Source organism: Pecten maximus, chromosome 11 (assembly GCF_902652985.1).
Source record: "Pecten maximus chromosome 11, xPecMax1.1, whole genome shotgun sequence".
Lineage (NCBI taxonomy): Eukaryota > Metazoa > Mollusca > Bivalvia > Pectinida > Pectinidae > Pecten > Pecten maximus.
The window spans coordinates 26,380,806-26,396,542 of NC_047025.1; the positions used below are offsets into that span (position 1 = coordinate 26,380,806).

The window sequence follows — 15,737 nt, forward strand, 5'->3', positions numbered from 1 at the left end:
TGTCAAGTGGCAGCGGGGGCATTTATGTCTTACAGACATTTTCTAGTTTTCTTTTGTTGTTGTTTTCTTTAAAGATATATAATAATACTTTGTTCAAGTAAGTCTTTTTGATTGATAACCGTTATCAGTGGAATGGCTGTTAGATATAAAGTAGAGAATGTCCATATGTATCTGCCTTATAAGATAGATTTGTGCAATGTTTATAACAAGTAGATAGATTTACAAAACATATGCCTTATCAATATCTGGTTTGAGAGTTTACATCATGTCACCTGACTGCCTTTCCAAAGATTTAATATGTTATCAAATAATAATAATGATATAATAGGTCGATTCCCCAATCGGATGTGAAAATGTATGGGGGTCGCCTGCCCAACCACATGGATTTTCTCCAGTCACTCCGGTTTCAGTTCACAGTAAGAGCCCTAACACTCTTTCATCTTGGCCAACAAGGGTGAATAATATATGTTGGTATAGCTTTTTTCGCCATTGTTGTACATTGTACAAATATAAAGTTTATCTTAATAATATAGAAGCATTCTCAGCTGGTTTCAGTTTGTCATGAGCTAACTGAGGCTTGTTGAGAAATGTAGTATGAGATCATCTACATGTCACATACAGTTAAGGGTGAGATACATTATACCTACGTGTCCGGAATGTCTGTATTAATGTTGACAAAACAAAGGGAGGTAATTTGGAGAACATTTAACTTCTACTTTGTTTAGCCTGAGAAACCAGAAAAATTATTCCATCAATATGTGAATCACTCCATCAATATGTGAATCACCAATTTGATTAAATATCATATAATAATAATGGATAAGGAAAATGGTAAGAAAAGCACTATTATGTTATTGGCCAATTGACCCTATGAGTAAACCAAAAACTTCTTAATGTAAACATTTGTTATTGTCTTTCCAGTAAAATCACATGCAAAAACTGTTGTTACAAAATCTTTCAAATGGTGTAAAACTGTTACAAAATCTTTCAAATGGCGTAAAACTGTTACAAAATCTTTCAAATAATATAAAACTGTTACAAAATCTGTCAAATGATGTAAAAACTGTTACAAAATCTGTCAAATGATGTAAAAACTGTTACAACTTTTAATAATCTGCCAAGCAATACAAATTTTATACTGCATATATACAATGTACAGTATGTATTTTGACATACAGGAAATGACAGCAATACTTACCTAATGGGTAAGGTGATTCAGCCTCAAGTTGTATAGGAAGTGTTTTACAAAATAATATGACTCCATTTGCATTTCTTTTCATGTAAATTTACAGTTGTGATGTAACACACATCTGTAGCAAATCCATGTAAGTACTCGCTGGTCACAGATCCCTCAGCCTGAACGATGCTTGTTTTGATTGATGTTGACTAGAAATACTAACAGCCATTGCAAATTCTTCATGAAAAGTATACACTTTTGTATATGTATCAGCAGTAATTAAAATCTCTTTACTTGTATGTGAAACATGTACATATATATAATCTATGGATGACATTTATGTATTGTTGCCTGAAGTCTGCAGAGATGTTTCTATATTACATATCTAAATCTACTTATCATTTTTGACTCTACTTACAAAATGTTATCACAAATTACTGTAACAATTTGTATTTAAATTAACAATTCAACATGTTTGTGCTAGAAGAGTTGCATATGAAAATTGATTGAATATGAACATTTATCCCTCTGAAAGCTAGATAAAGATTTTTATTGTAATACAAAACTACCTATTAGAACTCAATTTCCATCAGTACTCAATTTCCATCAGAATTTAACATGCATCAGAGCTCAGTATCTATCGGAACTCAGTATCTATCAGAACTCAATTATCCATTAGAACTCAATTTCACTCAGAACTCAATTTCGCTCAGAACTCAATTTCCATTAGAAATCAATTTCCATCAGAGTTCAATTTTACTCAGAAATCAAATTTTCAGGGATTCCATTACTGTCGAGGATACTGTTTTTTTCCTTAGCTGAATTTACTCTCTAAGTGACAATTTCCTTTAATTATTAGCAAGTGCCGAATTGACTCGTTCGTTCAATGTAAGACTATAAAAACATGGGGATGAAACTTGATTCAGCATTTGTGATACTATACATACCCACAGAAAGACATTCTCAGCTACAAACCAAAAGTTATAATGCAGATTTAAAAAACATAGTTTGTCTCAATGATTTAAAATGTTCTCCTTACATGACAACATAAATGTTTTCTTATTTTGCCTGGCTTATTCTTAACATAATATCACTTAATTGAGTGAATTCCAATACTTAGTCATGTGATTATGTTATATAATGAAGTAACTTAATTCAGGCACCGAGTCGTGTAGTTTGTGATTATGTTATATAATGAAGTAACTTAATTCAGACATTGAGTCGTGTAGTTGTGATTATGTTATATAATGAAGTAACTTAATTCAGACATTGAGTCGTGTAGTTTGTGATTATGTTATATAATGAAGTAACTTAATTCAGACACCGAGTCGTGTAGTTTGTGATTATGTTATATAATGAAGTAACTTAATTCAGACATTGAGTCGTGTAGTTTGTGATTATGTTATATAATGAAGTAACTTAATTCAGACACTGAGTCGTGTAGTTTGTGATTATGTTATATAATGAAGTAACTTAATTCAGACACCGAGTCGTGTAGTTGTGATTATGTTATATAATGAAGTAACTTAATTCAGACACCGAGTCGTGTAGTTTGTGGTTATGTTATATAATGAAGTAACTTAATTCAGACACCGAGTCGTGTAGTTGTGATTATGTTATATAATGAAGTAACTTAATTCAGACACCGAGTCGTGTAGTTTGTGGTTATGTTATATAATGAAGTAACTTAATTCAGACACCGAGTCGTGTAGTTTGTGGTTATGTTATATAATGAAGTAACTTAATTCAGACACTGAGTCGTGTAGTTTGTGATTATGTTATATAATGAAGTAACTTAATTCAGACATTGAGTCGTGTGATTTATGATTTGTGTAAGGAATTGGATTGTTGTGATTTATTAGTAGTCTAACACAAGTCCCCTACTAAGATCAATTGTAACAGAAATGCAAAAAATAAAGATAACAATGTATTCACCAAATATTAGTCAGTTGCTTACATGTAAAACATGTGTTTTCACTTCTCACTGGAATCTGGCTTCCTCATTTTTCTGTTGATTTTGCCAGACTTTAAGTAGCTTTATTTATTCTTGGCTTTCTGTATTATATATACTGTATATTATACTGCTTTTATGTTTTCTTTAAGGTTGTTTGAATCAATTCAGTAAACTATTTTGATTGAAATATAATATACATGTATACTAGTATACCTTTATATAAAATAATGATAAAACTTGGAATATCAAATTGTGGGACTATTTTTCTGGAATACAATTACATTGTGTTAAAATTGAAGCAGTGTGTTTACATTTATAGCGGTGCTTTTTCTAAATTAATTTTTTAAATAAATCTGGCCAGGTATCATGTAGATATAATTCACTATTTGGCCACGGCCCCAATTTATCCGATTGGCAGTAAACAACTCTATATTAAATGACACAGTTATAAACATGTTGATGTATTAATCATTGTATTTCCTTGGTGATCATATATTCGGTTCAGTAAGTAGCTGATTTTTCAAATGTTCTGTAAAGCCTCGTTAAGGCACTGCAGCATGGCAGTAGTATTGTAATCACGGTGTCCATCCGTCCATCCGTCCGTCGTTCAGCACTCTTGTTTCTGGAGATTACCTCAGAATCCCAAAGGCCTTCTCTGCTAAACTTTTCAAGTATAAATCTAAATATTTAAAAATAATCAGCCACATCATGATCTGGGAACAGATAATGAAGGTACTACAGTAATGAGACTCGACCGTTATTAGATGTTTAATGTTTGTTTACAGTGCCACGCCTGACAGCCCTGACTACCACCGTCAGAGTCACCAGCCGTCATCGCCGCACGCCTACTATATACTGGATATGTACTCGGAGCTGGTAACCTTCATATCCTCATATTAAAATGTCGTTAAGCCTGCTCTCTCATAGTCATATAGGTTTCGGAAAATATATAAATTGGATAACAAGCAGATTATCATGTGATAACCTTTTATCTGTGTTTGCTTGAAAATCCTGAAAATGTTTGGTTAATACATGTGTTAATTTACAAATATTGTACAAGTCTTGGTTACAAGTAGTATTGTCTTGGTAAGACTAGTACTGTTTTCTTTGTGTTTGACAGTCTATGACCTGTGTATACATATAAAATAGATGGTAGGACTGTCTTTGTGTTTGACAGTCTATGACCTGTGTATACATATAAAATAGATGGTAGGACTGTCTTTGTGTTTGACAGTCTATGACCTGTGTATATATATAAAATAGATGGTAAGGCTGTCTTTGTGTTTGACAGTCTATGGCCTGTGTATATATATAAAATATATGGTAAGACTGTCTTTATGTTTGACAGTCTATGGCCTGTGTATATATATAAAATATATGGTAAGACTGTCTTTGTGTTTGACAGTCTATGGCCTGTGTATATATATAAAATAGATGGTAAGGCTGTTTTCTTTGTGTTTGACAGTCTATGACCTTTGTATACATATAAAATATATGGTAAGGCTGTCTTTGTGTTTGACAGTCTATGGCCTGTGTATATATATAAAATATATGGTAAGACTGTTTTCTTTGTGTTTGACAGTCTATGGCTTGTGCTCCTGCCATGACTTTTCACCAAGGCCAAGAGGAGAATCCCACTCAACTCCTCATCCGAGGTGACTCAGAAGGTCAGCTGGTTGCCTGGACACTGCCCACAGTGACAGAACGACAAATGACGTTGGTTAGACAGGAGAGTTTTGACCGTCTCCCTGGTAAGACATTCCCTACTTGTTAAATCTGTTGTTTTACTTTGATCATTTTGAATTGAAATGTTATCAGCCAGTGGTTGGCCGATGATGGAAAATAATAAAAAAATTAATTGACTAAAAAATAAACAAAATAAAACTGATCCGATGAGGATTTTGAAAAGGCCATTAATCAAAAATTTCTGAAAGTATAGGTAAAACCAAGAAGTACAAAATGTAGTTGATCTTGTATTGTACCGATATAATATTAATTGGTCATTTACAAGCGTTTAAGGAGATTTAAATAGATTAACAACTGATAAATGCTTTGATTCATAACAAAGGCTAACATGTGTAAAAATTGTACTTGAGATGTACATAATCTACAAAAGAGTGTGCAATTCTGTGCTAAATCTAGAAAAGCGATTATAATTGATAATCAATCAATTTCAAGATTCCGAATATCGATTCTGAAAGTGCAAACCAATTCCCATAACTTTTATCAGCTATAACCTTGATACATGTACAGTGTACCCTGATCATCTGTTAGTTAGTAAATCACAGTTAGACATTATTGTTTTTTGACAGCCTTGCCTCCACGGTGCAGCACAACACTACAGGAAGTGTGGGACAGTCTCTACCAGCCTCCTTCTGGTATCATAGATGGATTGGTAAGTCCTTAGCGATATAACATCGGATTCAGAGTTATCTCACATAAGAAATGAAACTTGACGAATTGGTTGTCAAAAGTGAGTTTAATTTCAGTAATACTCTACTATAGATTGATGCATTACTTCACCAGTACCCCTTTCATTTGAATTTATTAAAAAAAATAGATTGAAGTTCCATTCCAACCCCTATTGAGGCCCCACCCATAGTAGCTGTATCCAACATCCTTGTTTTTGTAGTAATCTTTTCCTGTGTGACTTAATGAGTACACAAATAATAGGGCTATTAGTGTCATGCATTTGTTTTATTTTTATTTAAGATAATACAGGGTATAATTTAGAAATTAATGTAAATTCTATCTAATTTTAAAACGGCAGTGTGACGAGGAAGGGAGACCACTCCATATCACATCGACTATCTACATACCATCACAAGGGAAGGTAGCATGTGGAAGGGAAGATGGTAGTATTGTCATCGCACCTGCTACCCAAAGCATAATCACCCAGCTTCTCGACTTTAAGATTGACAAAGATGGTAATTGTTCTTTAAATGATAATGAGTACACAAATAGCTATTTTACAAATAAGAGTAACAATTAAGAGTATCGCAGGTTGGAACAATGTATGCCCGTCGAATGCCATATATTGTTATATACTATCTTGTATTAAAATATAATTTGCATCACCGTAAGAATGGCTATCTGGCATGGTATAAATCTCTCTTTTCGCTACAAAGTCAATATTTGATTTTCTGACATTTCGAGGAAATTAGGTACTGAAGACTGTAACATCTGAAATTGACGGCAATAATTTTTAGAACAATAGTAGAATAAGACTTCTTCTGGAAAACTTTATACCATGACTCTATAATGCATTCTAAGTTTTAAAGAAATCAGTAGAAAATAAAGGAGGAAATCTCAAGACAAAAATCAAATATTGATATAAACAAAGGACAATCATATTTTTTTCTGGAAAATACACCTCCAACATATGATTATAAATTGGAAAATGTAGGAGATCTCCGGAAATTTTGCAGAAACAATTGAATTGGAATTCTTTTTAAGGAGACACAACTTCATATCAGGATCATAATGTTTTCCAGCTTTCAAAGAGATTGGTTAAAAAACAAAGGAGGGACTGCCGGATATAAATCATATATTGAAATAAACAAAGGGCAACAATTTTCACAAAAATGATTGAATGAAAATTCTTTCAAGTAAACACAACTTCATATCATGATTAATATCCGTTGAAAAGATCTCCAGATGGAAAAAAAAATTGGATACTGAATTAAACAATGGACAATATAATTATCATGATATTGTACTAAGTCTGAAAGAGATAGGTTGAGAAATGTAGGAGATTTCCAGACAAACAAAGTTTACGTCTGACGAACAGACAGACAACTTCATACCATATTACTTCTGTTAAAATTGATTTAAGTATGAAAAGAAATAACTTCTTCCAAGGACAAGTGCTCATTTTTCTGTTCTGCTCAAGTTCATGATGAAGAACATGAACTATTTGTGCTTTTATAAAAAGACAAGAGATATAAAATACAGCCTAGGATTCAAGTGTAAAACCTTCCATAATGTATCATGATATTTTAGATTCATATTCAACTTTTTTTTTTTACTTTTGTAAAATATCTGAACTTAACTTTCATCATTTCAGACATTCCCACTCGTATACTCAGGGGACATGATGGCCGTGTGACATGCCTGTTATACCCGTTTAACGACAGTTCACGATACGAACCAAATCACCTTCTGTCAGGCGGGGCTGATTTCTCTGTTATGCTGTGGGACATGTACTCTGGATTGAAGCTGCATACTTTTACAGTACATGGAGGGGAGATAACTCAGCTCATTGTTCCACCTTGTACCTGTAATGTAAGTTGTATATTGTATCTACTGTGACAACTAAATACATGATGGTTTCTTAAATATTAAAAGTATTTACTTTGAAATCAATTATACATTAATTTCCTAAGCCATAATTTGCATGTGATACTAAAGCCACTGTCTTAATCTATAAAAGGTTTGTGAAGTCGGAACATTATGACAATTAAACTTGAAACAACTTTTTCAGACAAGAATTTTGTCGTCTATATGCTCTGTGGCAAGTGACCATTCCGTAACTCTCCTGAGTTTGAAGGAGAGGAAAATGTATCATGCTTGCTGGTCGCCACCTGTTTCCTGTACAGACCATAAAGTGGCGCCCCCTGGATGACTTTATGGTTGTGAGCTGTTCAGATGGCACTGTGTATGTCTGGCAGATGGAAACAGGTACAGTATTTCAACATTTACATCTTAAAAAAAAAAGAAAAAAACTAATATATACAACTATCACAAATATTATATCTAAGATGCATGGAAAATCTATCAAACCACAAAAGATCAAAGCTTGGCTAAAAGTCATATATTTTTAGGTCATCTGACCCAAAGGGTTAGGATGACCTATAGTCATCATGCTTTGTCCGTCGTCGTGCGCTGTCTGCCGTGCATAAACTTTTCACATTTCAAACTTCTTCTCAAATTCCAATAGTGGGATTCAGCTCTAACTTACCAGAAATGATCCTGAGATGGTCCTTACCAAGTGTTGTTATTTATTGGGTCGGTCAGAAATCCAAGATGGCCGCCAAGGCAGCCATCTTGAAAAACACGTTTTAAACTTCTTCTCCAGTTCCACTGGTGCCATTGAGCTGGAAATTAGTGAGGATGTTAAGGAAGGAGAGCCAACAAAGTGTTGTTATTTTTCGGCCTCGTAAAAACTTTGACATGGCAGCCATGGTGGCCATTTTGTAACATGATTGTGCAATCATAGTTTTCCTGAACAACACTATTTCAAACTTCTTCTAAAATTCCACTGGTGGGATTCAGCTCTAACTTACCAGAAAGGATCCTGAGATAGTCTTGATCAAGTGTTGTTATTTTTTCGGGTTGATCCAAATTCCAAGATGGCCAACAGTGCCACTATACTCGCTACAGAGAATGCATACTACAATAGTATAAGTGTCTTTAATTTAGAGTCAGATGACCGTTAAAGCCCTTGGGCCTCTTGTTTATATATAGCATAGGACTGCAGATATTTATGCAAAAATGTTTCACTGAAACTGTAGGCTGACCACTGGTTACTTTATCCCTCAGGACATCTGGACAGAGTAGTACATGGCATAACAGCGGAGGAAATTCTCAACAATTGTGATGAACATGCTGCTCCTACAGACCAACTGATCAACCCCAATCTTACTTTAGCTCAGGCCATCAAACGTCGTAATCTCTTAACGTTTAAAAACCTTGCCCAACAGAAACTACAACAACAGATGGTTCAACAACAACAGGCACAAGGGGCCCGCTGTGACATGGTCAAACCCCAGTCTTACCCTATGTATATACAGGGCGTGAGGACCAACACCCGTAATCCTGATGCCCACATCATCTTCTTTGATACAGAGTCTCTCATTGGTGGGTTACATGAAAAGGGGAGGGGGTTATAAGTACTGAGAGGTAGTTATATAATTAATTGACATAGAAACTAATGAAAGTTAGAAGAAAATAAATCATAATCTTAGTGGAAAGCAGATATACATTTGTATAAGGTATTGGCTTAGATGATACAGAGGTTCCTGTTTGTAGATAGGGTGAAGCTGAGAGGAAGGGCAGACATTTTGACATTTTATTGAATTAAACACTGTCACAGGTGTCTTGACCATTTGTTGGATAAAAAAACAGTTTAAGAAGATAATGAAATATTGGTTATAAACATCCAAATACACATAGTTCATTATTTCACAAGACAATTCTAGATTTTATAACAGTATGTCTGACAGAATTGGGGAGATTCTCTGATGGATCACAGTGGGGTATTCATGTTAAAGTCTGGTAGTTTACAAACATCTTTATTAGCAGTATTAAAATAACGTATCATTTTCTTTGCTTTTATCAAACAGAGCAATTTATGTTTTATGACTTTTGATACTGGGATTATATGTTCTGATGAAGAAGTCATGAAGTTTGCATGCTTTTTTGAGACATTGCATGTTTGTTATAACATTGTTCCACACATACAGATTGGTTCCTAGGGTACATGATACCATGCACGACATCCTCCCTCCTCTCCTTACCATGTATTAGATTTATTTCAGAAGGTAACAATCGAATCAAATATAAAGGCAAGTCTGTAGAAAGGTATAGAAACTTGTGTAACTTAGTGTCAAACAGATACAACATATTATCTTAAATCATTTAGTGTTATAAGTATGTTTTCGTTTAATTTTATGTTAATTAGACAAACAGGTATACAAGTATAACATTTTAGGATCCTTGATTTTATTCATCTTCATTTTGATTAGAGGAGGTAATAAGGCTCACATATTAGGTAATTTGTACATCTGAATAATTAACAGTATGTACATGCAATTATAGTGGTAGTGTATAAAAAAATATATAATATAAAATGTTGGTGAGTTAAACAGCTACCCAACCTATAGTGCATGTTGGTTATAGGTTTTGTATTGTTACCTCCCTTGTGATGGGTTGTCTCCCCTACTTTCTAAACAGTCCAGCTGCTTACTGACGAATATGCCCTGATGTCGCCAGGAGAGCTTGAGGCAAAAGGTTTTTTCTCAACTGGACCGACAGATGCCCCTAGTGGGGACATAAGTGAAGCCCAGGCCAAAATAGCAGGTTTGTCGGGACCCTCCATCCCCACCTTCTGTTGTCCTGGTGATCACAGAGACTTGAGGCCTTGGCTGATTCTGGTTTATCAGTTTTAAATCTAAATAAATTCTTCAGTATTTCAAACAGCTGTTTGCTAATGGTATATTCCTGTTGTAGGTGTATACATGGTAATCCAGTCCATAAATCATCTCTAGGTCTTGTTTTAAACTAGATATAGCGATGTATGCTTTGAATTCTTAATGTTACCATGGAAAACTTACCCAATAAATCTGGCTTATCAATATGTGCCAAAATGTCAGCTATGATGAATTCTTTTATTATTGAGAAACTTCAAAATACTATAAAAATTGAAGAAATTACACTATCAGTAGTCAATGTGCTACATGTAAGAAATCTGATAAATCGCCTATGTTCAGCGATTCCCCAAGTGTCTGTGTGGGTGATGAGGTTGATAAAGTGTTTGTTTATATTGAGTTTTGTTATAATGTAAATCTATTGACTTGATGTACTGTTGTCTTATCAAATTTATAGAGAATCCACACAATGTAACAATAAGTCTTTAATATCTATATGGTGCTGTACCTTGTTTTTACTTGCATTAGTAGCTTTAATCTAAAGATAAACTTATTATGTTGAAGATATTCTGTTATGTAACATACATATAAACATTGCCGAGATGCTTATGATACTTAAACTTGTATGAACTGACAGGAATCTGTAACATGCTACTTTACCTGTAGTGGTGATAAGTTTACAGGTGTAAAAATCAGATATTGATAAAGGAATTCAAAATACCAGAAATAATTGACTCAACATTACAGTAACCCCTCATTAAAGATTTGATTCTCTGATGACCTAATGAGTTATTGTGTCTCCTGTGTTAGGTATGGTGGCAAAGATCAAAGAGAAAGCAGACAGTGTGGGACAGAAGATTCAGGCCAAGGTAGACCCATCGGGAATGAGTTCCTCTCCTACAGGAAGTGCCCGGGGATCGCCAAGTCTGGGACGAAGGGGCTCGCCAAAAATAAATATTTCAGGACAAACAGACTCCAATCTGACAATGGAGATAGCTCAGTTATTTATGTCGTGTCTCCATGCCTGGGGCCTTGACCCCGACCTTGACAAGTTGTGTATTAACAAACTGGGCCTATTGAAGCCTCGTTGTCCTATATCATTTGGACTAATATCACGAAGTGGCCATATGTCCCTTATGCTGCCAGGCTGGCATAAGAAAGTCTGCCATGAAGAAATGGGCATCCCTGAACCTCAAAAATCAGCCAGGCATATCAGAGGAAAGGGTAAGGTGACATTGAAACAGCAGGCAAGATCGGCTACATATAGTGAAATGGAACGTAATCTGTTAAGTGGTGATTATACAACAGATAGTGACATTGAGAATGATCATGGTCCCTTGTCCAAGCGGTCGTCCGATGGTGCCATTTTAGGGAAGGAGAGTTTCCAACATCAGGAGATGAAGATATTTTCCAGTAAGGCTCGGTGGCAGATTTCCAGCGGAGTGACCACACAGCACCTTCTCAGTGTTATATCCACTGCCAACACACTGATGAGTATGAGTCATGCTACATTTGCCACAAAACGCATCATCAAAAAACATCCCAAAGGGTGAGTAGCACACTTCAGTGTAACTTCATCCTACAACACAAGTTAAGTTACTATTTTAGTTAAACAACCTGGGCAACTTTTCTTTTTATTTTCTTTTTTCAAAATTTTTATTTTCAAAGACACCAACAAATACAAAAATGTCCTCATACATGAGGGCTAGCATTCGAAATACTTCATTCATCCATTCATTTTATCTATCTGTTACATGTATTAACCTGGGCAACTTAAGGGTCATCTAAGTAGCTAATCCAGAAATATTTCATAGGCTATAAATCACTACTCTAGTGCAATTGAACCGAAATAACTTGATCGATTGTTAGTATGTATCATTGTTAACCATGGCCTTTGTTGACATTTATTTTGTAGAGTTGTTAAATGCATGTTTCAGGAGAACACATTTAGCTCATGTGGATCACATATATTGCACAAAATAACCATGCTTTTATGCTAATATGTGTCTGTAGTGCATACGTTTGTAAACAAATGCATATTCAATAGTCAATCCTGGTAGTAATGTTTTCCTGTGATGGAATTATGTAAAGCTATGTAAAATTTGATTCTTATTGAAAAGAAATAATTCTTAAAACACTGTATTGCGTCTGGTATTGACAGAACCAAGTTTGGGATCCACAAAGGATTATTAGTTGCGGAGGACAATAGTTCAGAAACTGGTAGTGAGGATGAGTCAGACATGGCTATGATGCAGCAGTCACAAATCAAGCAGGGCTGGAGTCTTCTCGCAGCACTTCACTGTGTTCTCCTCCCGGAGATGGTCGGTTCCTCCAGTATACAACCTCCACAGCTCGAGATGCTGGCAAGGCGCTGGCAGGACAGGTGTTTAGAGGTAAGTTTATATCTCACCTGACAGGGTGATGTAGGTAAATTTGTCTCACCTGACAAGACAGTTGTCTGGAGATATTATACACATACATATTATGATTAACATTCTTTTGAAATCCAATTATGAAAATTATGAAAATTGAATTTTTTGACATTTGCACCTCCCCGTCCAGATTTAAAACATTTCTTTAGACCTATTCCAAGTTTCCATTGTCATCTCAAACATATCGAGACTTCAGCATCTCTGATGAAACAGCTGTATGATTCAGTTAGTACTTGTCTCTTATGTGTCCATCACACATACTAACATCTTGTGTACAATCCTTTGTCAATATCTCACCTGAAAATTGATGCAGACATAGCTCTGACAGGACAGTTGTCTACAGATTAAAAAAAAAATATATACCTTTATGTACTATGTAGATCTCCTTAAAGGTATGAGCATAGCCTGACGAGACTGTTCCTCAAATACAGTCCGAAATGCTTACAAAATTAAAGTTATGATCATGATAAAATGTTATAAAAATATATTTATGATGGTAAATTTAATGGTTTTATTTTAATTGATCAAGAGATGTTGTAATAATGAATTGTATTCGATAATGATCTGTTGTACTGATCATTTCTGATACAGATTCGTGAGGCAGCCCAGGCCCTGTTACTGGCAGAGCTGCGTCGGATTGGGCCGGAAGGAAGGAAGGAGGTGGTGGATATATGGTCTCCTTACCTTCCTACCTATGTGGACCAGAATGTCAGTCTCATGTCCAGCGACGGCTCACGAGCAGAGGAAGAGGAAGAGGATTTTGATGATGAAGATCCAATGGTTACAGGTAAGACCAAACAAAACATAAATGTGTAAAGGTTTAACTACCTAACTCAGGAAGTTCCTGATTATAAAGGTTTAACAACCTAACTCGGGAAGTTCCTTATTATAAAGGTTTAACTACCTAACTAAGGCTGTTCCTGATTATAAAGGCTTTACTACCTAACTCAGGGAGTTCCTGATTATAAAGGTTTTACTACCTAACTCAGGGAGTTCCTAATTATAAAGGTTTTACCATCTAACTCGGGGAGTTCCTAATTATAAAGGTTTTACTACCTAACTAAGGCTGTTCCTAATTATAAAGGTTTTACTACCTAACTCAGGGAGTTCCTAATTGTAAAGGTTTTACTACCTAACTCAGGGAGTTCCTAATTATAAAGGTTTTACCACCTAACTTAGGGAGTTCCTAATTATAAAGGTTTTACTACCTAACTCAGGGAGTTCCTAATTATAAAGGATTTACTACCTAACTCAGGGAGTTCCTAATTATATAGGTTTTACTACCTAACTCAGGAAGTTCCTAATTATAAAGGTTTTACTACCTAACTCAGAGAGTTCCTAATTATAAAGCTTTTACTACCTAACTCAGAGAGTTCCTAATTGTAAAGGTTTTACTACCTAACTCAGAGAGTTCCTAATTATAAAGCTTTTACTACCTAACTCAGAGAGTTCCTAATTATAAAGGATTTACTACCTAACTCCTGGAGTTCCTAATTATAAAGGTTTTACTACCTAACTCAGGCTGTTCCTAATTATAAAGGTTTTACTACCTAACTCAGGGAGTTCCTAATTGTAAAGGATTTACTACCTAACTCAGGGAGTTCCTAATTATAAAGGTTTTACTACCTAACTCCTGGAGTTCCTAATCATGTTCAGCTATTTTTGTAATGTGTACACTTGAAGGAAATTCAACCATATATGTCATGCCTGTTTACACGCAACAGATCACTTTGGATTTCTGAAATAAGATGTGTTTTAAACCATTAAGATTCTAAAATGAAATTAAAATTATTTTCAGGTGACTTTCCTGTCAATAAGACATCAACCTCATTTGAGAGTCGCAGGAAGCAGGCCACAGCTATTGTTATGCTAGGCGTGGTGGGAGCTGAATTTGGACACGAGATGGAACCTTCACGACGTAAAAATGAAGATATCAAGAAATCTAGAAAAGTATCGTCAGCCACCAACCAGGATGGCTTCACCCTAACCAACTATTCTTTGTCCAGACATACAAGTATGTTTATACAGCTATACTTTATCTGAATCTTACTGTAAATACCTTTATTTTTATTTTTGCATACTCAGAGTTTTGTGCATAGAATAATTGATACAGATTAGCAGAATGATAAATCGGCACATCAACAATAGGTACATAATTGCAATCATTATTTAGTGAAATGTTTTTAGGATGAAAAAGCACTAAAAAAATATTGCAACTAAATAATGTATGTTTGCATTATATCAAAGTTTCAAAATATTACGACCATCAGTCGGGGACTCAATATTGGTAAAGTTTGGTTGATATGTGAGCTTATATAGCAATAGCAAAAAGTATCCTTCTTAACAAATATGCAATTACTGAAAGCTAAACAATATGGTTTTATAATTTTTGTCTTTTCTACAAGGAAGGAGCTTTAGATTATTCACTAAAATCATATTGTAGTGTTATTATTTATGACGTCACAAAAGCATTCTTTGTGACCCACATCTGCACAAGTCATATTTTTTCTTGCTTTTATGTATTTACAGGTAAGGCATTGATGTTCCTGCTGCAGCAGCCCCCAAGTCGTCGATTGCCTGCACACACGCCCATCAGACGTGCGTCTGTGGACCTCCTAGGACGGGGCTTCACTGTGTGGGAGCCATATCTGGATGTATCGGCAGTACTGATGGGTCTGTTGGAGCTGTGTTCAGATGCTGAGAGACTGGTGCCACAGTAAGTCATAGTAACCACAGGTTTCATAGAAGATTTTGTTTATCAAATATTTAACATATTTACTCACAGGTAAAATATGGTTACCATGCTTATCTGGTAAATGACTCAAATAGTAGATGAACTGTGGGACAATGAAGTAACATTGTTGCAATTGCTGATGAACTGAGAGGTTAAGTAGACTTGTAGGCTACATACACACGTTGACATTATACATGTATGTGTATGCAGGTGTGTTTTGAGCGACTATTTTCACCACCCGATTTCTTCATATCTTGTAACTTAATTAAAACCAAGAAAGACTACATTATGT

At 35.0% G+C, this 15,737-nt stretch overlaps 1 protein-coding gene across 1 annotated transcript in view; it reads left to right on the forward strand.

Annotated features, from left to right (window-relative positions):
* LOC117337229 (WD repeat-containing protein 7-like) overlaps nt 1-15,737 on the forward strand; it is a 49,452-nt gene that overhangs the window by 20,911 nt on the left and 12,804 nt on the right. The window contains 14 exon segments of the mRNA XM_033898103.1: nt 3,917-4,007; nt 4,714-4,882; nt 5,444-5,526; nt 5,902-6,058; nt 7,198-7,415; nt 7,615-7,686; nt 7,688-7,811; nt 8,673-8,990; nt 10,086-10,211; nt 11,090-11,828; nt 12,441-12,672; nt 13,303-13,498; nt 14,510-14,725; nt 15,241-15,427. Of these exon segments, the coding sequence (XP_033753994.1) occupies nt 3,917-4,007; nt 4,714-4,882; nt 5,444-5,526; nt 5,902-6,058; nt 7,198-7,415; nt 7,615-7,686; nt 7,688-7,811; nt 8,673-8,990; nt 10,086-10,211; nt 11,090-11,828; nt 12,441-12,672; nt 13,303-13,498; nt 14,510-14,725; nt 15,241-15,427 (2,928 nt within the window).